Source organism: Schistosoma haematobium, chromosome 6 (assembly GCF_000699445.3).
Source record: "Schistosoma haematobium chromosome 6, whole genome shotgun sequence".
NCBI classification, from domain to species: Eukaryota; Metazoa; Platyhelminthes; class Trematoda; order Strigeidida; family Schistosomatidae; genus Schistosoma; species Schistosoma haematobium.
Genome location: NC_067201.1, coordinates 15,902,305 through 15,929,047, shown reverse-complemented (window position 1 = coordinate 15,929,047; position 26,743 = coordinate 15,902,305). Strand labels below are relative to the sequence as shown.

General features: G+C 35.9%; 2 protein-coding genes across 4 annotated transcripts in view; one reads left to right on the top strand and one right to left on the bottom strand.

Moving 5' to 3' along the window:
- Nucleotides 1–441: 441 nt before the first annotated feature.
- Nucleotides 442–21,295, top strand: GORASP2_1 (Golgi reassembly-stacking protein 2). Of its 2 annotated transcripts, XM_051216952.1 has the most exons (6): nucleotides 442–747; nucleotides 5,754–5,834; nucleotides 7,549–7,839; nucleotides 9,809–10,186; nucleotides 10,987–11,422; nucleotides 19,048–21,295. In XM_051216952.1, the coding sequence occupies exons 1-6, from the start codon at nucleotides 685–687 to the stop codon at nucleotides 19,077–19,079; spliced, it is 1,281 nt and encodes a 426-aa protein (XP_051065585.1). In that variant the 5' UTR covers nucleotides 442–684; the 3' UTR covers nucleotides 19,080–21,295. The 2 variants fall into 2 exon arrangements, with proteins under 2 accessions (XP_051065585.1, XP_051065586.1); XM_051216953.1 differs by lacking the exon at nucleotides 19,048–21,295 and having other exon boundaries at nucleotides 7,549–10,186; nucleotides 10,987–18,894.
- Nucleotides 21,296–21,601: 306 nt separating this feature from the next.
- Nucleotides 21,602–26,743, bottom strand: part of ERN1_1 (Serine/threonine-protein kinase/endoribonuclease IRE1) — a gene marked incomplete at its 5' end in the record, with an annotated part of 34,814 nt that continues 29,672 nt past the window's right edge. For both annotated transcript variants that reach the window (XM_051216949.1, XM_012937574.3), the window contains 2 exons: nucleotides 21,602–22,991; nucleotides 23,851–23,987. In XM_051216949.1, coding sequence (XP_051065584.1) covers nucleotides 22,650–22,991; nucleotides 23,851–23,987 — 479 coding nt within the window. In that variant the 3' untranslated portion in view covers nucleotides 21,602–22,649. The remainder of the gene's footprint in view (nucleotides 22,992–23,850; nucleotides 23,988–26,743) is intronic.

The window sequence follows — 26,743 nt, the reverse complement described above, 5'->3', positions numbered from 1 at the left end:
CAACGCTTCTACCAGTAACACCTTCTAATATATTTCGTTCCCACCCAGAGAAATCAAAAGACAGAGTCGAGGAGATCGGAAGAGTATGTTTGGCGATGACCAATATATCGGAATTCTCTGATCTAATCTGGCTAGCGATTGCGGTTGATGTTGAGCACGGCGTTACCACACGTGATCTGGTGCGGATGCCTGACCGAGCGCCTTCAGCTAGATGAGTCCACTAAAACATATGGTCAGCATCCAATGTCGAAAACTTAGTGCTATTTATTTTGGGGATTTATTTACCGCTACAATCCTCTCTTCACTCATCTGCATTCTAATACTGCAATTTTCATACAAATCAATTTTTTTCCTCTCCGGTGAAGTCGTAGCTGCTAGTGACAAAAATCATAGTGCCCTGCAAAAACGCAGTCATTGAAAACCTGAATATTCTTGCTTTCAAGTAGCTGTTCAAACCAATTGGACTAATAAAGATGAATAGCTAGAATACTTTCACCGAATTATAATAACGACACGGAATCATATAGTAGCACAAAGACACTAGATATAAGAAATTAAATTATATTCTCTGGCATATCACAAAGAAGTGGGATATCACCATGTTATTTGGTACTGTGTCAAATGTCCAATTAAGCCGGGACAATCTTATTTCTACTGCACACGTTTTGTACTCGTAATCAAATAATGGGCGGTTCAACAAGCTCTCCGATCCCTGGCGGTGGGACGTCTGGGTACCACATTCTGCGAGTAAGTGCATTTCTGAATTTTTTTGTGCTTGTCCAACCACATTATGAGTCAGGATTTGTGAAACCAAGTGTTAAGATCCTCTTATACGAACCTCACATTTTTGCCGGATGTTCTAACAATGCTAAAAGTGCTTGTCTGAATTTCACTTGTTTCAAAGCTTGGTAGTTACTAGAATAATTTGCACTAGGCCGAAATATAGCTATTCTACCCATATCTCCGAAACCACATACAGGTGCAGATATATATTTAAGTAAACAGTAACTATAGATTTTGTTTCATCAGTCACCAGCGTAGATTTTAGTCGGAAGTAGGTAGTCAGTTTATTACGGAAAGCTAAAACTGTTAGATTTATGCATGTCAACTGATCCGTGGTTCTTTGAGTTCTATGTCACGTCCGTTCTCTCGTTCCAAAAGAATACTGTACACATGTATACGTGTCATATTTGCAGTATACTATCTGATTATCCACGTGTTTTATTTGGGCCGTGTTCGGCCGTGTTAATTTTGAGTTTCATAGTCCGACTGGTAACCTTATCTCATGCTCTCTGCACATTAAGAGAGGCAGAATAATTCCTTTCACAAATTCCGAAACCCTAATAGCCCGAAAAGCAGCAGCAATTGCGAAGCGGATTATTTCATCTTCTAATCCTTTTGGGGCTAATTAAGGGATGGCTCATATATTATGTTAAAATAGTCTCCTGCGTAGCTGACATAAAAATGCTCAACTTATCTGATGGAGTTCGAAAAATCAGAAGGGGCTATAAAATGCATTTGAAATTGCGTGCTTATCCATCTCGGCTCAAATCAACGGAGAGTTTTCGAAGATTTTTATTGTGAAACGATAGTTCCAGTTCACTTTAGAGGGTCTTCTGTGGTTATGTATTTAGGTTCGGGTTAGAACATTTGTTTTAGACCTGAAAATCGACTCACTGAAGGTGAAACACTATAGATGTTTAATCCTTATTCATGTAAGTATCACAGTTTATCTCCAAATTGTTTACATCTGCATCTAAATGGTGTGGCGACTTCGGTCGGCATAAACATCTATTCCAAACCCTAAATTGCTTTCAGTTCGCCGAGTGGTTTTCGCTTTCAAATAATTTCTACCTATTCTGGGTTGGGAGGTCTTATAGTATTAGTATCACTCACGGAACTGGCGTGATGCAGTATGTGAACCTGAGTCATTTTAAATAACGGAAACGTATGTAAGCGGTTTGACAAGTTTAGTTGTCCTTTTTTAGTTTGATAGTGCCTAAAATTTTTCAGGAATATGGCTGTGTTGTTTCTCTTACTATTTATTTACAAAAATATCAAAAAATGAAACTCCAGATGTTTCACACATAAGCTTGTTTTTTAACAAAATTAAATTCGTTTGGTTGTATTTATGACACCATCAAAATGCACATTAATTTTACAGGAATGGGGAAGGTCTTTGATTGCACTTATTCTTAGTAGGGAGATGTTGGAATCGATCTTAAGCATTGCTTACCTAGGTAGTCATGTTAGTGGTTTCTCATGTATTACAGACAAACTAAATCTGTGTATGTCAATAGTTAGAGCAGTTTATGGTAATATGAACAATCTTTATCTTACATTAGAAAAATACTAGACTCGTTACAATTAAGTGCGGGCATGTTTGGTCTATGCAAATAAACCTAAGAATATCTAAGCTGTGTATGTTGCAAGGTCTCGTATTCTGTGGTGCTTGCCTATAAATTATTACTTACACACTCTGGTAGGATTGTGTAAGGTCTGGTAGCGCGTGCTTGAGTTTAATGGATATCACCACTTAACATATGTTCCAGTTTTAAATCACTGCTGTGGCGATCTTGACGTCTTTTACGCATGTTGTCACAAGAATCTCTACACTGAGCATGATTGGTAATCCTGATTTCTTGTTGAAAAGGCGGAAAACCTCCGTAGGTACGGTGTCTGCTTTGCACCTTCTAAGTGCAAAGTACTTTTACAAGACTGGCAGGACCCTGATCCTGTACTCACCCTGGATGATGAGCAGATAGAAGTAGTCGAGAAATTCGTATATCTAGGTAGCTGCATAAGTGCTGATGGTGGCGTGAGTGATGAGATCAATGCATGTATAGTGAAAGCCAGAGCGGCTTATGCCAATCTGAGCCATCTTTGGCGTCTTCGTGATGTTAGTCTGGCTGTAAAAGGTCGGATCTACAACGCATCGGGGAGAGCAGTTCTGCTCTATGCTTGTGAAACCTGGTCTCTCCGAGTTGAGAATGTTAGACGACTCTCTGTGTCCGATCATCGCTGTCTCCAAAGGATTGCTGACGTTCAGTGGCAACACCATGTCAGTAATGCAGAGGTTCGGCATCGTGTGTTCGGGCACAAAGATGATAATGCAATCGGTGTCACCATCTTGAAACATCGACTTCGGTGGCTTGGACATGTTCTACGAATGTCATCCCAGAGAATTCCACGTCTTGCATTATTTGCGGACGCTGTGACTGGTTGGAAAAAGCGGAGAGGTGGTCAGTGTATGACATAGTGTCGTGTTGTTGACCCTTCACGACTCCCTGGCTGGGTTCCGAGAGATGGTGTAACACAGTGGCTAGAGACGTTATCAGATATGGCTGAGAATAGAAGCCAGTGGCGATTCTGCTGTAACCTTCTTTTACTTTCTTCATGAAAAGTGGTTGTGTCTTCCTTAACTGAAAGATTTCTTCTGATTGTACCTTTCCGTCTCCCCCATTATTATTATTATTATTATTATTATTATTATTATTATTATTATTATTATTATTATTACACTACCCTACACTAATCTGGTCGTTATCGTTCTTTTTTTCTTTTACGCTCCTTACCTTCCTTTCTTCTCCTCTTCCCATTCTCACTGTTTTGTGTGGCGCATATGTATTTGGTGCCCCCTTGTACCAATATTTATGTGTTCAAATAAAAATAAAAAATGAAAATATTGGATGAAAGATAGTTGAGTTAACATTTTTCTTCCAGTCAGTCAGTCAGTCAGTAACAACGTACAACTTCGTACGTACGTACATCAGTTCGAGTTGCCATACCACATTAGCACAGAGATGCAGTTGTCGATTCAAACCCCTTAGTGGTAGTGTTAGTAATAGTATAAGTAGTAATCGGAAACATTATGGTTTGAAGATGTTATTCAAGGAGTATAATCCAGTGAAAGAAATTTGGAAAGCGAAAAAACGGACACGAAGAACTTAGAAGATTAGAATTTGGGAAGACACAAAGAGTGGATGCACCTGCGCCATTGCAAACGATTTTGAGCCATGTCATGCAAGGTCTCTAACCATTGGTTGCTATCATGTCGCGGTCCCCAACCAGGTAGTCTACACCTACCAACATGGCTCAGTCCGCTTGCCAGTGACTTCATGGATTTGTGCCACGTTTTGGTCTGGCCGCCCCTAGTTTTCTTCCAACCTACTTCTACACCATAAAACATCGCACCTGGGGGGGGGCAGTCGGTGGTTGGGCATACGTAACACATGTCCCAGCCATCTCAACTGGTGAGGTTTTACTATTTCATCAATTGATTTGCCATCCTTGCCTAGTACCCGTTTCCTAACAACTGTGTTACTTACTCGGTGGTCCCAGAATATACGAGCAGTGCTTCGAAGACACCTATGATCGAATACTAGTAACCTACGAATATCCTCTACTCTTACCGGCCATGTTTCACTGCCATAAAGTAGGACGGAACGAACTGCTGCGCAGTAAACACGTCCTTTGGTTGATAGACGGATATCTCGCCTACACCATAAATGACGCAAGTTGGCAAAAGCTAGTCGAGCCTTCTGTATCCGTGCTGAGATTTCGTCACACACCAAAACATAAGGACTGATGAGTCTCTAAAGATAAGTGAAGCGGTCGACACGCTCAACTACTTCACTCCCTATCATTAGTTCGGGTGTCGATGAAACCCAATCCTGAAGCAACAGTTTGCGTTTCGAGGGGGAGAATAGCATGCCGAAAATGCTAGCATGTATAGATGTTTCGTCTTAGTTAATCGATTTGTCAGGAATGTATAACTCATAACTTCACATGCGACTACAACTTTTCATATCTTGGGAGTTTGATCCGCCCTCATGGGTTGGCATCTAACGAAATCTCAGCACGGATTCAGAAGGCTCGTTTGGCTTTTGTCAACTTACGTCACCTATGGTGAAGGTGAGATATCCGTATATCAATTAAGGGACGAGTATACTGCCCAACAGTTCGTTATGTTCTACTTTACGACTGCGCAACGTTGCCATTAAGAGTATAAGATATTCGTAAGCTACTAGTATTTAACCACAGATACCTTAGAAATATTGCTCGCATCTGCTGGGATCACCGGCCAAATAATAGTGAGGTTGGACATAGGGTATTAGGGAATGATGGTAAATCAGTTGATGAGGTTGTAAATCTTCACCGACTGAGATGGTTGGGCCACGTGTTACGTATGCCTGAATACTGATTACCACAACGCGCAATGCTGCTGACTAGTGTTGGTGATGGTTGGAAGAAGGTTAGGGGCGGTCAAACTAAAACGTGGCATCAGTGCTTGAAGTCATTAACTTCTAGTCCTAGCAATGTTGATAGATGCAGACTACTTGGTTGGGGTCCGCGTGACTATCGTAACCAATGGTTGTAGACTGTGGGTGACATGGCTGAGAATCGATCACAATGGCATCGGTGTATACACTCTCTGTCTTCCCTTAAACCATGAGATAAAAATTGCTTTATATTTTTCTTTCTACGAACTAATTCTTTCTTCCTGTACTATATCCTCATATGCAATCTTTCTTTTATGTATTATTACCATTGAAGTAACTACTTCGATGAATTTGATGTTCATCTTGTTGTGTTAATGAGTTGTGGCAACTTGAACCGATGCATATATGTACCTGTTTTTACATTGCAGGTGACTGACTGACTGTTGATAATTGTTAGTAAGCTAAAACAACTTTTGACATTTACCTTTGTAACAACGCGTTGTTTTTACTTTTGAAAAAATTTTTTCTCAGGTTCAGGACGGTTCACCTGGTCATCAAGCTGGTTTGGAAGCTTTTTTCGATTTCATCGTTGCAGTTGGCGACAAACGTCTGGTAAGTAACTTAGTTAAGATTTGTCTCTATGTTATTTTAATTCATATTTTTCAGTATATTAATCCAAAAGCTCACACTACTGTTTGTCTGTATGCCTAATTGAGCTGTAATTTGTTGTGGTCATGAAATGGTATATGATATTAAGTAAAGAGTTACAAAAACTAAATTACTGATATTGAAGCTGTATAATATTTTATCAACATTATATACTAACAGAGACAGTGTTTAACTATTTTTTCATTTTGTACTGAACGACTGAAATCCATGTCTAGGATTTTCTGCAGATGAATCCAGTCTATTTTGTTCTCACTGTTAATTTGTTTGGATATCAAATTTCGACTCGTTGCATTCATTGTAGTTAGCCAGTTCTTATTGTTAGCCGTCAGAAAATGCGCAAATTTGAAGTTTGTTATTGAGTGTGTGGATTGTTTCATTCATAATAACTTATTTATTTAAAGTGGATATAAAAGACAAACTCGGACGATGTAAAACATGGCACAAATGAATATTGTTCCAGGTTGCTTCACCTTATTTCACAACAATAAATACCCATAGAAAGAGAAATCAAGCCAACAAGAATAATGTTATTAACGGCAGTATGATAAAAGCAGCAAAGTAAATTAGTGCTTATAATGAATAAATGATATGTTCAACATTTGGATTAAAATAGATGGTAGACATATTCATGCTACTTTATTTGACTTTACGATGTGTTATGTGTAGGTTGCATTCATCAACCCTTTGTTATGAATCGCTAACATTTTTCATTAACTCTAGGTTAGTTTAGTTTGATGTGGTATTTTGGATTTGTAGGGGAAAAGTATATTAAGATTTTAAGTATTTCATCAAAGATGTTCGAGAGTTTCTGTCTTGTGTTAACCTTAAAAGAATGTATCTTTCAAGTATAAATCAGTCATATCTCAAATATTTCACCAGAAAGTAATGACAATCAAACGGATATCCACATGGAAGATTAATCAATCATTAATAAATGCTGCTGTATGAAGGGAACACCTAAGATCTGGCAACTTCCGAAACTATCTTATGAAATATTATATACATATGTATATATATATTCTTATCATGTTGTTACTCAATAACTGCACAACTATTTTTCTATATTCCCCTTATTATAGGCTAATGTTGGACCCATAAATTTTTACTATACATTTCACCATTGCTTAGTTCTAGCTAATTAATTATTTGCCACTTGCCCTTTTCACTTCAGTTTTGGTTTGTATATGTATAAACAATGTACCTGTATATAAATTCATAGGTATCTGAAATAATAAGAGCTCCCCTACTGTGTTCTTTTATTGGGACTCAAGACTGGGGATAGGAGTGGGTGTATCGGCAGACCATTAAGAGTTAAGATTATCTCGGTCTCAACTCATGTTTAGTTTTATTAGTCTAAACGTATTGTTGGTCGAACCTTAGAACGCTAGGCTATAGACGAAGCACTACACAGGGGACATGGAAGTTATCACCGGAATTCTCGTTGGCGACTCTCCTCTATCTGTCGATTGGCGTCGCATTTATTACAAATCGATCTAGGTCATTGTAACCGATTCTGAACTTAAATTTCTAACTACTGGTCGTGGTTATTGCACAGACCTCATTCCTGTTGAATGAAGAAGTATAATTTTTCAATATATAAATATTTAATTCCATTTCACCATATACTTTTACTATCTACCCATTTTCCTTTATTTAGGAGGAAGATAATGACTGCATTAGAGATTTATTACAGGCTAATAAAGATAAACCTGTTCGCCTACTTGTTTATTCGTCTAAATCTCAATCTTGTCGTGAAGTAACTCTAATCCCCAATAATCATTGGGGTGGTCAGGGTTTGATGGGTGTCAGTATTCGATATTGTTCATTTGACAGAGCTAATGAAAATGTATGGCACGTATTAGGTGTAGAGTCTAAATCACCAGCGGATTTGGCTGGATTAAAACCATACACAGATTACATAATTGGTGCAAACTCCGTATTGAATAATGTAAGCTTGTTTTCGATGTATTTTGCCACATATTTACTAGTTGCGCTTTATTCATGTTGTTGATTAAATAATTTACTAAGTACATGTTTAAATTTTCGACTTTGATCCACACTAGGTGTAGGGACTAGTGTCATTATCAGGTTGTATAAGACTATGGGATTCAAACCTGTAATCTGTTGGTTAAAAGCCAAGTACATTAACCACCGAGTCACTGCCCCATTTTCGATTTTTTTTTGATTGTATTAAATACCGATAATTGCATTTCGTTGTAGAAAAGGAATTTCGTATATATATATAGTTATAGCGGAGTTTTCGGTTTGTAACGAATGCTTCTTGTTGTTCAAATAATGAACTGAGTACCTATTGATAGATTATTAACGGTGATACAATGTAATGTAAATAGCTGTCTTCGCAAGATACTCAACATCCATTGGCCGGATACCATCAGCAACAGCCTTCTGTGGGAGAGAACAAACCAACTTCCAGCTGAAGAAGAAATTAGGAAAAGACGATGGAAATGGATAGGACATACATTACGCAAATCGTCAAACTGCATCACGAAGCAAGCCCTAACTTGGAATCCTGAAGGGAAGCGAAAAAGAGGAAGGCCAAAGAACACATTGCGTCGGATAATAGAAGCAGATATGAAAAGGATGAATTACAACTGGAAGGAGCTAGAAAGGATTGCCCAGGACAGGGTTGGATGGAGAATGCTGGTGAGCGACCTATGCTCCTTCACGAGGAGTAACAGGCGTAAGTAAGTAAGTAAGTAAGTAAGTAATATAATCCATTAATAACTGCTGACAAGATCGAATTGTTTACGAATGCCTCTAAATAAACTGATAACACAAGTCTATAGAGCACGTTCTTATTACTTAATAAAATAACGAAAGTCTATGAAAAATATTAAACACTAAAATAAACATGACCAAAGGTTATGTTAAACTTAAGTTCATTAGGTCACTCGACCACAAATCAAATTTAACATCACCATATCGACATTCGTTCACTCCTATCATATCATTACTTTTCTGAATTTGTAGCCCAGTGTAATCATGTGATATAACGAGAAGGGTCTTACCTAATTGAAATTCGAGTAACCTACAAAATTAATTCTCTTCCTTTATCTCGTCTGTTGATATCAGTACAGTTTCTGGCGCACGCCAATCAATCGGTCTCATGAGCAGTTATCACGTGACCACATTGTATATCAGCTGTCGATTACCATTGGATTTATTCATTCAACAATCCACGAACCTACTCAAAATCCTCCCCATAACGATTTGATACGTGGCTGAAATTATAAATCACACATTTGGTTTTCCTAATACATGCGGTGACGATCAGGTGGTCAAAGTGCTTGAGTTTAAATCGCCTTGTCCCAATTCGGTTTAGAGAGCCGATTATCGTTAGGTTTACGCAAAGTCTGAGTATAAGCCAAGCTCATAAACTTGCTCTTGGTGACTAGTTTGCACCAACCGACTTCAGTCTCATTTGTTATATTGTAATGTATGTAGATGTAGTGTTCGTAACACAATGCCTAACCATTTACATTGTAACTGAAGATCTAAGTAGGAAGTAGGGTGAGTGTGCCTGCACCGCTGAAACTAATTTTATATGTCCAATATCAAGCGTAATAACTAGCCAGCAGTCATGGGGCGTATCAGTATCACATTTTGTAGCTATGACTGTATCTCAATTTAGCCTATATCATTCCGGCTTTTTATCATCCTGATCCACGTTGCAGTGTCTCACATTAATCTTGTCGCAAACATATCAACAAACGTTTACTTTACATTCAGCTTGCATATAGACTTTATCTATGGGAGATTACATGCAAATAAACACATAACACTTAAATCCAGAAAGTTTTTTATGTAATCGTTTAGTATTTTTCTTAACAAACAAGCCCTTTTTTCATGAGCTTATTGTCTTTAAATGTTTTATATACATTAACATATCTATGAAGAGAGATGATTTTTTCGAACTAATCGATTCTTCCGACGGGCACGTGATTCAATTGTATGTTTATAATTCTGAATTGGATTCATGTCGTGAAGTACATCTCAAACCTGATTCCAACTGGGGTGGGAATGGCTTACTCGGTTGTGATATTGGTTATGGTTATTTACATCGTATTCCAACAGCAGCATCAACACTGCCTGAATCATCACAGTTACCGAATAATGTGCCGCATTATCCACAGGAATCTCTGAAATCGTCAACTGTTAGTGAATTAAAATTACCACCTGCGTCATCAAATGAAATTACTAACGGAGTTGCTGCTCCTTGTTATCCTCCACCTTCGTATACGTTCAACAATACACCATCAAATAAATTTGCTGAGGTGAGCGAGCATATATTAATAGCATATACACCTAATATAGTATTCCATCCTTTCTAGTGCGTTTGTGTATTATGCTGACAAACATGCAATTTTGGAGATTAATGATCTTAATTAGTTTCTCAGACTAAAACAGCTATAGTTCATGTGACCTAATCCAATGTATAACAATCTATGTACCGAGAATACTAAGTCCTCTGTTCAACAATAACTAATACTATTAATGCCAAAATCAGTTATGTCGTTTTTGTTAACTACGTAAGAATAATTTGTGGGCACTAGTAATGAATGAAACAGCCAATTAAAGGAAATTAACTTTTAGATCATTCATTATCGAATCAATTAGGTCTGTTAGGTCTAATTTTGAGGTATCATATCTAAGGTATATCAGTATCCGTATGATTTATGTCTTGGTACAGTAATAAATGAGCCACTTTACTTTTTTTGTAAAATATATTTTTGTATGTATCTGTAACGTATAGAAGTTACTACACTTACTAACGTTCAGTCAGTTTTTGTTAAAATAATTGTTTAAACTGTAGCGTTGGTCATTTTGAGAAAATTAAAGAAGTCCTAACAAAGTATCAACAAAGTAATATATCAAGAATTTTGCACTGATGTTAATGTGTTTTACATATTTTTCAAATCCTATATCATTAGAATAGGTTTTAAAGAATTTCAATCTTCAGTTTTTATCCCCATTTTGACTCGATTCGGGTTGTTACACCAATAAATTCCCAATTAATTATTGACTATCCTTTAAAATAAGCAAGGATAAGTTTCATTAAATTCTTTTTTTGTAGGTTCCTCTAGTATCTTCATCAATGCAACCCACAATACCGCCTTCATCGACACCACTTCCAACTACTTATCCTACTCAAGTTCCTGTAGATCATTTTAACTATGCTTACGCCCCCGTCCCATCTTCAGCATTTACACAAAATTCAAATATCCCGCCTCCTGCACCTCTTCCTCCTGGATTGACAAATATATTTAGTATGCCATCAATAAGTTCTCCATCTGTTGTTGGCGGTGTTCCTGTCGTATCTTCAGATGCACCTTTGATTTCTTTCGAATCTACAAAAAATGTTGGAAATGCTCCTCAATATTCACAGTTTAATATACCACAAATGCCAAGTGCTCAATATTTTCAACCTGTCACTGATAGTCTACCTACTTCTACGATGATTGCACTGCCTGGAATGCCACCATTAGACGTTAAAATGCCTCCTCTAGAAAGTATGTTATATATGTGTTATAAACAGTTTATATGGTTTAATCTAAAACTGTATGTACTGTTAATGTTTTTCACTTTTAAGCAATTAGTATTTCCACTAACCGATATTAAACACTGATTTCTCTTCACATCATATAGCACTAATCATTATCTAGCATTGTTTATTTCAATTGTTCGATATGTACAGTTCTTTAGATTTCTATATCTATCAATAGCGTACCCAGATAATAAGTAAAAGATAGATCTAAACAAATATAGGATAATACAAATATTAGACCTATCAAATAGCTAAGTAATGATGTAGCGGTAAACACAACTGATTTAATTTGAATACTTTTAAGTTAGTGAATATATTGTGTTACTTTTCCTACTATTTTTCAGTAGTTTATGTTTCTTCTTGTTTTTCAAACTCATTATTAAGATTTTTGACGGATTTTCGGTTTTTAACATTAACTCCTATAAACATTTAGGGACCAGATAAGCTAAGGATATGATGAATGTTATTGTCTACTTTTTTTCATTTCCACATTTTCCATTCAGTGAATGCTATCTTCACTCGGGTTTTCATTCAGAATCTACAATATTTTTCTAACAGTTGTTAATGCACAGAATATTTCTGAAGACAGTGAATTCATCTATATACTGACCGTTGAATTGGACATGTACATAGATGTGTCAGGTCTTACATTGTTGTCTGATAGTGGATTATAAAATTTATTTTCACACTTTATAAGTAATATTCTAGTCAGTAGATTTATACCCTGAGATTCAGTTTAGAATTCTGCTGTGATCATAAAATTCACCAGTTACACTAATCATCAGCAGTTCAATACATACTATTTTATATGTAAACCTTGAAAAAAGATAAAGTTGGTATGGTGTTTATTTTTTAACTGGTTGATAATCAAGCTGAATATAGATATAATCAATAAATTTTTAAGGTTGGCTACTCTTATATCAATTATACTCATACTACTAGAAGTATTACTCTACATATTAAACTGAGCTTCTAAACTTCATTATATAACTAATAAGTTAAAAGTGTAATTTACAAATCTGTTGTTATGTAATTCCTGACGAGTATACACAAATAGCAGTTATTAACATCTTTTCTAGTAAAGAATTGTTTTTCTTGTATTTAAAACTTATAAATAAAGGTTTAGTGTTGGTTCATATCCATGTGTAATCCTTCTCGTATAGGATACCTTCCGTATTCAGATATTGGCAATGTATGGTCTCGTTTATTGATGTTATATAAGGTTGTGTATAATTAGATGTTATGTGAAAATTTCTCCTATTCACTTGCAATCTACATATCTATTGAATTAACTAGGTAACATGTAATGCGTATATATTAGTTCATAAATCCTGTTTACTTCAAATGAAAACAGCTAAGATGGAACACTTAAAGAATAAATCATCCAACTTACGCCTGTTACCCTACATGGAGGAGCGTATGCTGCCTACCAGCACTCTCCATCCAACCCTGTCCTAGCCAATCCTTTCTAGTTGTTTCCTGTTGCTATTCATCCTTTTCCTGTCTGCTTCCAATTGCCGACACAGTGCGCTGTTTGGCCTTCCTCTTTACCGTTTCCCTTCAGGATTTCAAGTTAGCGCTCGCCTCGTGATGCAATTTGCTGATTTCCTCAATGTATGTTCTATCCAATTCCAGTGTCTTTTCCTGATCTCCTCTTCAGCTGTAAGTTAGTTTGTTCTCTCCCACAGTATGTTGTTGCTGATGGTATCTAGCTAACGGACATTCGGTATCTTATGTAGACAATTGTTTAGAAATACTTGTACATTTTTGATGATGGTTGTTGTAGTTCTCCAAGTTTCGGCTCCATGCAGTAGGACTGTCTTGACGTTCGTATTGAAGATTGTGACTTTGGTATTGGTTGACAGTTGTTTTGAGTTCCATATGTTCTTCAACTGTAAGAATGCTGTCCTTGTTTTCCCAATCCTCGCTTTTACGTCTGTATCGGATCCTCCTTGTTCATCGATCATGCTTCCCAGATACGTGAAAGATTAAACCTCTTCCAGAGCTTCTCCATCAAGTGTGATTGGGTTGGTGTTCTCTGTGTTGTATTTCAGTATCTTGCTTTTTCATTTATGTATTTTCAGGTCTACTGTTGCAGAGGATGCTGCTACACTGTTTGTCATGACCTGCATTTGTTGGTGTGTGATGGGATTGAAGGAATGGTTTATTTGAGAAGTCCGAATTGTTTAGTTGCATCCAACCTGTCCATTGTATTCCGTGCTTCCTCTCAGATGTTGACGTCTTCATAATGCAGTCGACTATCAGAAGAGAGAAAAAGGGGAAGAGTAAACAGCCTTGCCTGACTCCGGTCCTCACTTGGAATGCACCTGCTAACCGTCCTCCATGCACCACTTTGCAGTCTAGTTTGTTGTACGAATTCCGAATGATGTTGACGATTTTCTCAGGCACACCATAGAGTCGAAGATCTTCATAATGTTCTCCTATCCACACTGTCGAATGCTCTTCCGTAGTCAAGGAAGTCAATGTACAGTGACGTGTTCCATTCAATTGATTGTTCAACGATGATCCATAGTGTCGCGACTTCGTATGTACACGACTTGTCCTTATGGAATCCAACCTGTTGATCTTGAAGCTGGAAGTCTACTGAATCTTTCATCCAGTTCAGTAACACTGCTGAAAACTTTTCCTGGTACCTGTAGTAGTGCACTGCCTCTAGAAAGGACACCTCATCAAGATACCAAAGAGAAGATTTAAGCAATTGTGAGAACTATAGTATGTCAACGCTTGTTCTTCCTCCCAAATCCTCCTGAATAGAGTATGAAGCATGCTTGCAATTACTTCTCTGTCTGACTTCAGTGCTTCAGCTGGTATATTGTCAGGTTCTGCTACTTTCCCACATTTGACTTATCTGATGGCCATCTCGATTTCTTCGATCGTTGGTGGAGCGAAATCTATAGGAAGGTTTGTAGGTGCTGCTTCGATATCCGGTGGATTAAACGGAGCTGGTCTGTTCAAGAGTTCCTCGAAGTATTCTACCCACCTTTTCCTCTGTCCATGAATTTCAGTGACTGGCTTGCCTTCTTCGTCCCTGGTCGGTTTCTTTAGTTTACTATATTTCCCTGCCAGTTTCTTCCTTGTGTCATATAGTTGTTTCATATGTCCTTTTCTAGCAGCTTTTCCCGCTGTTATTGCTAACCCTTCCACGTATTTATGCTTGTCGACTATAATGCTCCTCTTCACTTGCTTGTTTGGCTTTGAGTCCCGACCGTTGTTGCTACCTTGACCTGGTGGTCGGGCTTGCCTATCGTGATGAAGCAACCGAGCTATACTGGCTGGAACAACCGTTCCTCAAGGTCCTACCATGTCAGACAGGTCGGTTGAAGAGCGGTAAGACTAAAAGCAACAAACCTAAGGTCCGAAGGCGAAGTCGTCTTGCTGACTGTACAGAGGTGTGACAGCAGTAAGGTGTTTCCTTCAGACAACCAGCATGACATCGATGCTGCCTTCACACAAGGAATACTTATCGGCGTCCGACAATGGTGGTCTTTCTTGACTGAAAAGCAGCATTAGACTCCGTAGACCGCGAGACCCTGTGGCAGTATCTGTCATTGAAAGGCGTACCTCAGGGGTACATAAACCTTGTGAAGGCTCTTTACTCGAACACCACCAGTTGAGTCAGAGGTAAAACGCTGGGTATTAGGGAATGATGGTAAATCAGTTGATAAGGTTGTGGATCTTCATCGACTGAGATGGTTGGGCCACGTGTTACGTATGCCTGAACACTGATTACCACGACGTGCAATGCTAACCGATGTTGGTGATGGTTGGAAGAAATTTAGGGGCGGCCAAACTAAAACGTGGCATCAGTGCTTAAAGTCATTAACTTCTAGTCCTAGCAATGTTGATAGATGCAGACTACTTGGTTGGGGTCCGCGTGACTATTGTAACCAACGGTTTGAGACTGTGAGTGACATGGCTCAGAATCGATCACAGTGGAGTAGGTGTATACACTCTCTGTCTTCCCTTAAACCATGAGATAAAAATTGCTTTATATTTTTCTTTTACAAACTAATTCTTTCTTCTTGTATTATATCGTTATACGCAATCTTTCTTTTGTATATTACCACCTCTGAATTAACTACTTTTATGAATCCGGTGTCCATCTTGTTGTGTTAATGAGTTGTGGCAACTTGGACCGATGCATATATGTGCCTGGTCGTACGTTGTAGCTGACTGACTGACTTGGTTCTGCGTATTCAGCTTGTGCCCTGACTTTCTCTGTTCTTGTTCGGCTGTTGTTAATTGTTGTCTTCTTGTTCTTTCGTTCTTGAATCTTGTCTAGTGTTTCAATAGAGGTCCATTATCTATGATGATGCTTGTTGCGACTTAGAACCTCCTGACACGTCGAAGTTAGTGCTCCTTCAGTCCCTTTCCATTTGTCCTCCATAGTAATTTCTTCTTCTTTCAGTAGAATCTGTAAAACTTGGAACTTGTTGTTGAGAGTTATCTTGAATTCGTTGAGTCTGTTAGTATCTCTTGGGAAGTCTGAATTGAATCTTTTTACTGATGTTTCCCCAGCTTTTCAGTATTTTTAGCTTCCGTTTCATCTCGGCAACCACCAGGCGCGGTGATCTGAAGCTATGTCAGCTCTTCTCCTTGTCCTTCATCTTCCACTGTCCTTCGGAATTTTTTATTGGTACAAATATGATCTTTCCGGTTCTCTGTGTTGTAGTCCGGTTAGACCCATGTAACTTTGTGTGTGAATGTTGTGCGGCCTATAATTTTCATTTATTTATTTATTTTAACACATAGATATTGGTACAAGGGGGCATCAAATACATATGCGCCACACAAATCTCATTTGATATGTGTGAGGGCTGTGATACTGCCGGGGTGCTCAAACCGAAGCAGGTGGTTTTCTTAGGGGGCCACACCCGGAGCCTTCGACCGGAAGGTCTGATCCATAAGGCAGTGGAGCATCGTAAGGAGATGCAGTCCCATGGTAGCCGATGACCAACGATTGGTTCATACGCCATTTGTTCCTTCAGGATACTGGAGCCCATGTGCACCAGTGGTTTGGAATCAGGGTTTTCCGACTCCCCTAGGTTGACTCTCCGTGTTCACCAACCCGGTTAAAGCTCTGGACATTCTCTTTTCGTCCTCTCAATTTCGTAAACAACAGTAATGCCGCGAGAGGGCAGTGAGTAAGACTTCCCTGGCAGAGGCTATATACGCGTGTCGGCTCAGTGGTCTAGAGGTTAAGCGTTTATGAGGCCTATAACCATTTTGTTGAATCCACATAGATTTACAAATCTCTCCCGACTTTCCTTCTTTTCTCCTAGTCCATGTTTCCCCATGATATCTTCGTAACAGTTGTTGTCCATTCCGACTTGGGCGTTTAGTTCTGCTATTAGGATGGTCGGGTCTTTTCCTGAACACTTCTCTGCAATCGATTGCAGCTTCTCATAGGACTGATCTTTATCGTCATCATTGCTATCATTGGTGGGTGCATAACATTCCTTGTGTATTCTCTCATTCTTTGTTTTGAAGGATGCTTTGATGATCCTGGGTCCATGAGATTCCCATCCGATCATTGCATTTCGTGCTTCTTTGGACAGCATCCGAGCGATTCCCTGAGTGTGTGGAACAATTTCCTCTTCGTCACTGGAGTACATCGGCATCTCTCCCGTACCTAACTTTTGCTGTTCAGCTTGGGTTCAATGGGTTTCGCTGATTCTGAGAACCTCCAAGTTGTATCTTTTCATTTCCATTGCTATTTGACTGATCCTCCCGGTCTCCCACATTGTCCGAGCATTCCATGTACCTATAAAAATTGTTGTTCTAGTTGTTAGAAGGGTCATCGGCCTCGTGACTTTCGAAGAACCTTGGCTTTCATCATGAGGCGTCATAATTCTTCCTTTAACTTCCAGGGCAGAGTTCAAATTATTTAATCTGGTTGGCGTTTTTTAGCAAGGTTTTTTTCTACGGGATGTGGTTGCCGACCCCATGCACAACCCTCCTCCTTTATTCAGGTTTGGAACTGGCAGTAACATTAGAAGAGCTGCAAGCGGAGTTAAATAATACAATGAGTAATAATATTCGAATGATAAAAGATATGTTAAATAACTGGGATTTATGTGTTTTAAAATTTAGCATAAGTGCATATTTGTTTAATTTTTCTCTTATCGATCATTGTTATAGGTTTAGTCAAAGTAAAATTTGTAATGTGATACATACTGATTATTATATTTCGGTAAACAACAATATTAATAGCGGTGACACATTATGCAATCGCACTCCAATGTTTTACTATTGTCTTCTATTATTTTCATTTTTAAAAAAGGCAGAACAAGCTATATAAAGTGAATTTATTTCAGCGCTTAGCGATTGTTGTTCTTGTCGTACCAACTTCACCAAGTGAACTAAGTGTATGAAAGCATTGTTATTGTTTACTCCAAAGCATTATCATGAACATTTTCGGTGAGTAGAAGTTAAGAGGTGCACGTCGCAGGAACATTGACTCACGTTCATAGTAGTTTGGTTAACTCGGCTTGCGTATGAGGTGTTGTTAAGTGCGGAGGTATAAAGCTGGTTACAATTTCCTGGTTTCTTACACCTTAAAGGATGCTCCTTGAGGAACCTTAATAGGAAATCGGGTATGGAGTGCTTTTGATAACTTTGGAGTGTGACCATAGTGTCCAAGGGTCTACTGTTTGATGTTGGTCGCAGTTTTTTTCTCAGTTCTACTGTGTTAGCTCTTCGTTTTAAAGACGATACAACCAGCCTTGGAAGTCCGTAGGGTAAGTTATTTTTAAGACCGACTTTCTCTAACCCTCTCCTTCCGTTGTAAGAAGGTAGCATTACTGTAGGTGAAGTTTTCTTCGAGGAAGCATCTTACTGCCACCACACTCCAGTACAGCCATTAGTATGACTTCGCCCTCAGTTCACAAGTTTTTTGCTTCTGGTTTTGCCACCTCTCCAACCGACGTGATTTTCACGGCAGGATCTAAAGGAACAACTGTTTCAGGTTATATGGTTCAGTTGGATCACCGCGATGTAGAAGCCCGATCACAACATCAATTTAGCAGTCACAATCGAGTGATAAATAACTGGCATCCCATTGGAGAATTATAGATAAATTCTGCTTTCAGGTTTAACGGAGATTCACACCATCTCTTCGATTCCAATATTAATCTTATTGAGTTTTAAATATTTATTTTTAAGTCATCAATCCTCTCCTAGATAACAATCTTATTTGTTGTGGAAACTATGGGTAAACATTCAAGGTACATAAACTTCTTCACTTAGTCCTTCTTGGCAATAAAAGGATATAGGATATTGAAAATGTTATTTTTTGGTAAACAAAAACTTGGGTTATTTATCCGAATCTCTTCAGTATTTGTTGCATCAAAGAATATGATGTAATAAAGAACACTGAATGATCTATTTCCATCCACTTCATGAGCACTATCGATCAAATATATATATATATATATATATATATATATATATATATATATATATATATATATATATATTCATTCGACTGTTAAATTCTCTCTATTTTGTAAATTAATATAAAAATTATTTAGTACATGTTTCTCAATTTTCATTTGTTTCTCTTCTTAGGTCTCAATCTTTCTACAAATCAAAGTTCGTAATTAGTACATTTGTTTTGTTAAATTAGAAAAGAAATGGCTTTTATCAATTCGGTTTATCGAGAATCACATCTCTTAGTCAATTGTTTTCCAAATATATATATATATATATATATATATATATATATATATATATATATATATATATATATATATACAATGTGATAAACAATCTGTGGTTTTAATTTGAAAATATATTCCCTCTTTTTTTATTGGAAATTTTTTGCATGTTTATTTGTTGTGAATTTACTCACATCGTTTTGTGATAATATAAACTATCAGAACTATTGTGAAGTGCCTCTTAAATAAATTAATCTACTCAAATTTTCTTTTCATACCGTAAATTTAACAAATATTCGTTTTCTCATTTACAATATCTCTTCAATTGTGTAGTAATGCTGTCATATGTAACATTATTATTTTCCTTCGTAGTGATGTTTTATTTCTTTTTCAATATTATTGTCTCCTTATTTATTATTTGGTTCTTGTGATTTTACATTGACAAGAAAATATACAATGATCCGTTTTTTCCTTAAAGTTTGTTGGTTCATTCAACTTATCTGTGGTTCCCTATTGTATAATCACTACTTCAGTTTTATGTACTATGTTCATTATTATTAGTGTTATATAGTTTTTCGGATATGAAAGTCCTCTTTTTCAACGTAGTATTCCACCTACCAATTAGTTGATTCAACCCATTTTTTGTGTGTACCGCTTTGATAAACTATGGTATGGGTAAAAAATTGGCTGCTTATATCAATTTATTCAGATATTACGAAGGATAATAATGTCAGCAGGTGTAAACTGGGTAGCTTATACGTAGATGTGGAACAATCTGAAACCTTTCGAGATTGAAAGTAAATTACGTAACTCATAGCATTTAGTGGGTTGTCTGAATTATTGGTGCCTTCCTAGTTGTTTCTTCTCATGATTAATCCCCCGATTACTTGATACATACTAATGAACACTGTAACATCCTCAAGTTTGGGCGAAATGTGGATTGTAACTGAAACGGCCTTGTACATTGTATGAGACAAAATATCCAATCACATACATCAAATAAAGTAATCCAATAGAGATGAGAATTGTAAAAAGTAGTGCGAATGGTTTATATACTTTATGACAATTACCGAATGGAAAGTCGAATGCAGGAAGTTGTTTTCTAGTTTGTTAAATTGCTTCCACTTCTAGTAGGTGATTCGGACGCTTAGGAACGTACATACGACTAAACATCTCTACTTCTTGACTGGGTTTTCGGTCGTGAATTTGAAATGAAAAAAACGAATAGTGATGGTTTACGAATTGATTGACGGGTCACCTAATATTGATTGTTAATGTCGACACGTAGGAAAGATGCTGAGACATTATTGTGATGTTTTAGACAAGCAAGCCGAAGTTCTGGGCTGACCGACTATAGTGTCATCTTTTCTTACCCAACCTTGTAAGGCACATGAGAGTATAGTTAATATTAAGAGAATGTGAACTAGTATGAAAGAGTTAAATCAGAAAGTACATATGGGGAAGCCTGGATGGGTGGTTGAATTGTCAGCTTTACGTTTCGTGAAATTTGTTCACTGATTGAACTTCACGGGAAACTCACCATACAAATGTTGTTTTTTCATAAGAAGTGTGAACTCGCAGCTATAACAAAATAAAATTTGAGTACTCATATTCAGTAGACCCAAGCTTTTGAAGCGATAGACATACTATTCACAGACATTCTCGACTAACCAGTTCAATACGAAGTAAGTATTTTGAGGTAACAATAAAGCGTGAAATTTGGAGGAAAATATTAATAGCAATCTGCTCCGTCGATATGGTGATGGGTGAAATGAACTGGTTCAATGATGTTAGCTCGAATCTGCAATTTTATTTACTATTAGTTCATAAATTAATATTTATAGAACTGGAAGTTATCTTCACAATTGTTAAAGGATTATATAAACTGCAACGAATGACATAGTAATGCAAATAATGATAACTAGGTTAGCACTGGACCGAGTTAGTAACTAACGCTAACAGATGAGAAGACAAACATATCTGACGTTACCGCATTAATGAAAATCTAGGTGTAATACTGAAATTTTAGGAGGCCGTATTTGAGCTTTATTACGCGGTCGAAGAATCAAAGAATACTGTTTCAAAGATTCTTTGTCTGCTCTAGTCGGAATTTCTTAAAATACAGCATTTCTTGACGATGGCTAAGCTGGTTTGTTCTATGAAAAAACAAAACTTGGTTCACAAATTCATTAGTTCAAATTATCACAATCATACTAGTAAATAAAGCAACATAACGAAAGCTTAGTCGTTACCTAAATGAGTTCGAGTCGATTGATTTAATCATACTTCAGTTTATATTTTTATGTAGTTTCCTAATGCATTAACCTCTCCTACATTACTAACGCTACATCTTTGTACCTTTCCGTCAGGTATTTTACTGTCTTGAGATAATTATTCACATATAAAGATCTTGTGTCACAGAAACTTAACAAATATAATATGTAAGTTCATATCCAGTTTTGCAAAAGTAGAAGAATTCGTATATAAAAGGCACGCATAAGCGACCTACTAAGATGCTTCGTTTAAATCTTCACGTAAACAGCGAGTAGAATATTTCTGTAGCACAGGAAAATATCTTATTAAATCCGTGAATCGACTTTAGCAACCAAAGGTTTCGAAAATTAACTCATGAACATCAAACTAACGAACTTGTAGTTCTCCCAAACCACCGCGGATAAATCGTCTATTGTAATGCAACAATTTTTTATCCACTTCAGTCACTTACACTCAAAACATACTAGATGAATCAACAATAACTTAAGTTAATGATAAAAAGACCATGTATAACCAGTATTAAGCAATTTTTCTCTTTGGACACTGATTCACTCTTCCTAAGTCAACAAGATAACTTTTAATCTAATTTCCTTTCCAGAAAGAATTACCCTTCACAGTACGGATAAATACCCTTATACAACTAATAAATTATGACTAACTAGATTTTGTGATGTATCATCTCGTAGATACCCTGTACACATACACATGTTTCCACATTTCAAGTCATTTTCGTACTGTAGTCCCTACATGAGAAACAATGATCACTGAAGTAGCAAAAATTAATTTCCAATAAAAATCACAAATACAACAGAAAAATGGTGCATATTTATTTATTTATATATATCTGTGAATATCGAAAAAAACATAAACAAAATGTATAAAAAATAACAATATCGATATCAATCACAAACGAGTCACAGTAACTGCACATTTCAACCGTTTTTTTAATCAGTTAAGAGTAGTATGTACAAATAATCAAAATAAATAAGAAGAGAAACACCACACATGTTTGAGTGAAAACTATAATCAGACATACACACACACACACACAGGTATAAAGTTTATCGTTGATTTGGAAGGTAAAACCAATTTGTTGTATAAAACAACAGGAAGAGATTGTTTAGTTCATTAAAAGGAATATTAAGTATAACGATTGGTTATTTAATAAAACTTCCCTTTAAAGTACAAAGAATGAAAACTCGTATAACAAAAGAAAAAAAAGCTTTATATCACAAGTAATTATTTGTTCTCATATATGGAAGGTAATTCAGTTCCAGCAATTGAAATTAAATCTTGACGTCGTTGTATAGTGAATTGTTTTTTAGAAGGACGAATTTTTTTAGGTTGGTTAGGTCGACGACGTCTATGACTACTATTAACAGTAGTATTATTCCAAACATCATCATTGGGATCCACTTCATTAGGATATATCGTTTCATATTTTAATTCTTGATCACATTCATGTTTTACTGAGATTTTAAGTGATTTATTCATTATATCTGATGGTTTATTGTATGGTTTACTTAGTTCCAAAGAATAGGAGGGCATAATGTCACCACGTTTCCATCTACTATTCACATACTAAAGATAGAAAGTGGACGTATGTGAGTGAAACATTATACACTATATAATAAATGTTTTGGTAAACTTATTCAATGCAGAAATGTGTCTGATCGTTATTCAATTAGTAGATATCACACTTTAATAAACCAATCTCAAAAATCTTTTGTGATAAAGTTCAAACAATCCAATCAATCAATACGTTTAATAACTCAACTTTAGTGTAATTAGTTTCAAATATTCCGGAGATACAGGTTGTATATTAACAGTACACTTTAAGACACATTCCACATAATCTAAACCTTACGAAAACCAAACCAATAAAGAAACGTTTAAATCTTCATCACATAGCATGATGTAAACATGCTCACCACATAATCAATAAAGAATATATTTTCAGTTTGATTTACAAAGAACATCTCAAGTAATACAGTTAAACCTTGTCATTTATGTTCAGAAGGAGTAAACAAACAAGTTCAGTAGTCAATGATCAATGATCTTTCATCAAACTTTTATTCTAAACTATGATTACAATTTGTTAGTTTCAATTTGAATTTTTCTATGATTAGCCTCCCAAAGTCATCTCATAGAAGACAATGAATGATCAGATAAGTGTTGTAATTTAAACAAGTGGGTTTTATTTTCGAGTTGAATATTTAAAACAAAAATCACCATGGTTATTAATTGATTGTTAAAGGCAGATTTTATTAGATTTCTTTTTATAGTATCAAAGTCTAATAAGTGTAACCTCTTCTTTTGGAATGTGCACACTGAACAATGTACACGCTTTCAATATTAGAAAAAAAACTTAATTTATTTGAATTCAATGTTGAGCAACTATAAACACATAGCACATCAATTACATATTGAAACCACTTACTAAATTCTTTGATTTATTTGCATTTTGACTAAACTGAACATGTGGTTTTATTGAATTGTTCTCTTGAATTGAAATTTCGTCTATTTCATTATTATCAGTACTAGAGGTATTCCAAATAGGCCACCATGGACAATTTGCTTTGTTAATAATCAATAACAAAAAAATACCAACAAAGTGAGAAACTATTCACAAATGGTACTTAGAATGTGATTTAACGATTAAAAAACGGGTATCATATATGATGTGATTTTTATCCATTGCTATTATGATAGGACAAGAATTAAGCGTGATAATAAGATATTGAAGAGTGAACAACATATAGCTTATGTATACACCAAACAACTTCAGATCGTGTTTATAGTTGTCTTTTCTTCTAATATCCCTTCAATTTGGGGACTACAGCAACTATTCAGTTTTATCAAAATTTATCACTTGGACATAACTTATCATAGCGTTAAGTCTATCTATCAGCACTTTACTCATTCATTTGAAGGACTACAATTCTTATTCACTTACTAAATTCCAATTAATAATCATTCCATGCCTAGCTATATGACAACCACTGTGAATATTCATTCTTACCAACAACTGAAGTCAAATGATAGTGTCTCTAGTTAACAGGTTTTACCCACATCCTTGAAACTATAACATTGTTAGTTAGTTCATTTACCGTTAACACTTGTACATTACTATTTCTCTGTACTATACTGAAAAACTTACTGTTATCTCACAATAAAATTTTCTTAATTTAAAATAAATACATAACAAGGATCATGATGAAATCACATCGATCTATAACTGTTATGAACAATTAACAAAAGTGACTAGTAAATTTACTGTATTAGCCGACGAGAACTGATTAGACATACAATTACTCAGTAGATTAAATCTACAAAACTACTCGGAAATAAATCTTAACACAGAACTGATGAAACTTAATAGAACAAAAAATAACGAATGATACAATGAGGAAGATGAACAGCTAGGATGAAAAAGACAACTTCAGAATAGATTACAAACAGTAGAAGTGCAACTTATGGACGACCCGATTAGAATTAAGAAACCAACTGTTGTGTATTTGCTCAAATTTTTCTTTTAAACAACATGATGACACATTTTTCACCGCACAAACTGGGCAGTATAAATATCTCTATGTAGTTCTCCGAATGTTGAAAAACATAAGAAGTTATTATTGAAATCATAGAGTGGAAATGAGTGTGAAATGTATCACATATTCATTTCTTTTTTGATATAGATTTGATATAACATGAAGATAAACTCTACTTTTCCTTCCTTCTAATGCGAACCCTAACTAGGAACATGCAGGGTTGCTAAAAGTTTATTTGAGTCCCTATAAGAATTCTGAAAGACGGATATTTTATATTCATGTAGTTGTTTTTCCGATTTATAGGCAGGAAAGCCCGTAGGAGATTTCAATATAAATTCATTAATTATATAAAATTTATTTACGTTTTAAAACATTGTTTCGACTTATAAACTATTCATTTTCAGTAGATATTTTCTAACTGACTAAAAGTAAGCTGAAATTCATCGCGATCATTTTAATGTTCATGCCTAACTCACAAGTCAAGTTCCATGGATTAAAGCAAGTTTAACAATAACACTGGAAATGTACCTACAGATACGTAGCTTAAGTAAAATATTACTACCCTAGGTATCCAGAATTTTTTTGGTTTTTATTGGGAACTATACTTAATCAATCATAAAACTATAATTAACCATAAACAAGAATGTATTTATTAAGTATCCCTATCATTCGTTTACCATATATTTTTTTATTCAAAATAGATGTGAATTAATTCAAAACGATAAACTCATACACTATAATTTGTTATTTATCATGTATGTGTTGGGGATGTTAGATACTCAGAACTGACTTGGTAAATACCTTATTTTTGTAATTTTATTTAAAAAAATTGAATTTCTTTGTTTTTGCGCCAAAAGTGCTCTTTTCACCTTCACGTCGTATTTTCAACTTGGGAGAATCTTAAACGTTATTGGTCCGTAGTACCCCCTTTTAGTATGCTATTTTGCAACGCTTCCCAAGGACAGTTTTATGATGCATATATACGTTTGATTTGTGCCTGCTGTTATCGCTCGTGCTTCTGGCTGCTTGAGGGATATATTTCCCCGTTCGAACTTCGACTTCTCTCTCTAGTTAGCGGGGCTATGATGCATCAGAATAGCTAGCTTATTGGTCTTTGGCCACAGAGTTTTTGTTTCGTTCGCAGACTAGGTGAATTTGCAATCTCTTCAAACATAGCAGTATGATACATGAATAAGTAAACTGCACTTTGGCTTACAGTGGTGGCACTAACTATACATATATTTCTTATATAGAGAAGTGCTTAAGACGAATCCAATTACATTGTAAATAAGTATGTTGTAATTTGAAATCAAAAAGAAAACGACTAAGCAACACCATATTAATACGAAAAATAACATAATAAAATCTTATAAGTGATTGGAAAAAATCAGTTTGTAGATCAATCATTTTCCAATCAGTTTAGACTTTAACTATTAGGTCTACTTCTTGTCCATAATTATGGAATTTAGTGTATCGAGTTAAAGATTTACATTCATGATGAGTTTGAAGTAAGGAAGAAAGGTTTCAATTTATATGTGTAGAATTTTACAGTGTAAGATTGTCAGTATTTAAAAAAAGTATTTGCCTTATGTCTTAAAGAAAAACATTGACAAATTCACTTTCATTTAATGCATATCTGGAAGAAGTGATAACGCTTTAATATTGGTTTGAATCAGTGTTACTAAAGGTTTTCTGAAATTCATAACAAACATGCATACATTGTACTTATCAGAAATGTGATACAAAAAAAACACAACAGCAACAATAACTGATAACGTACATTTA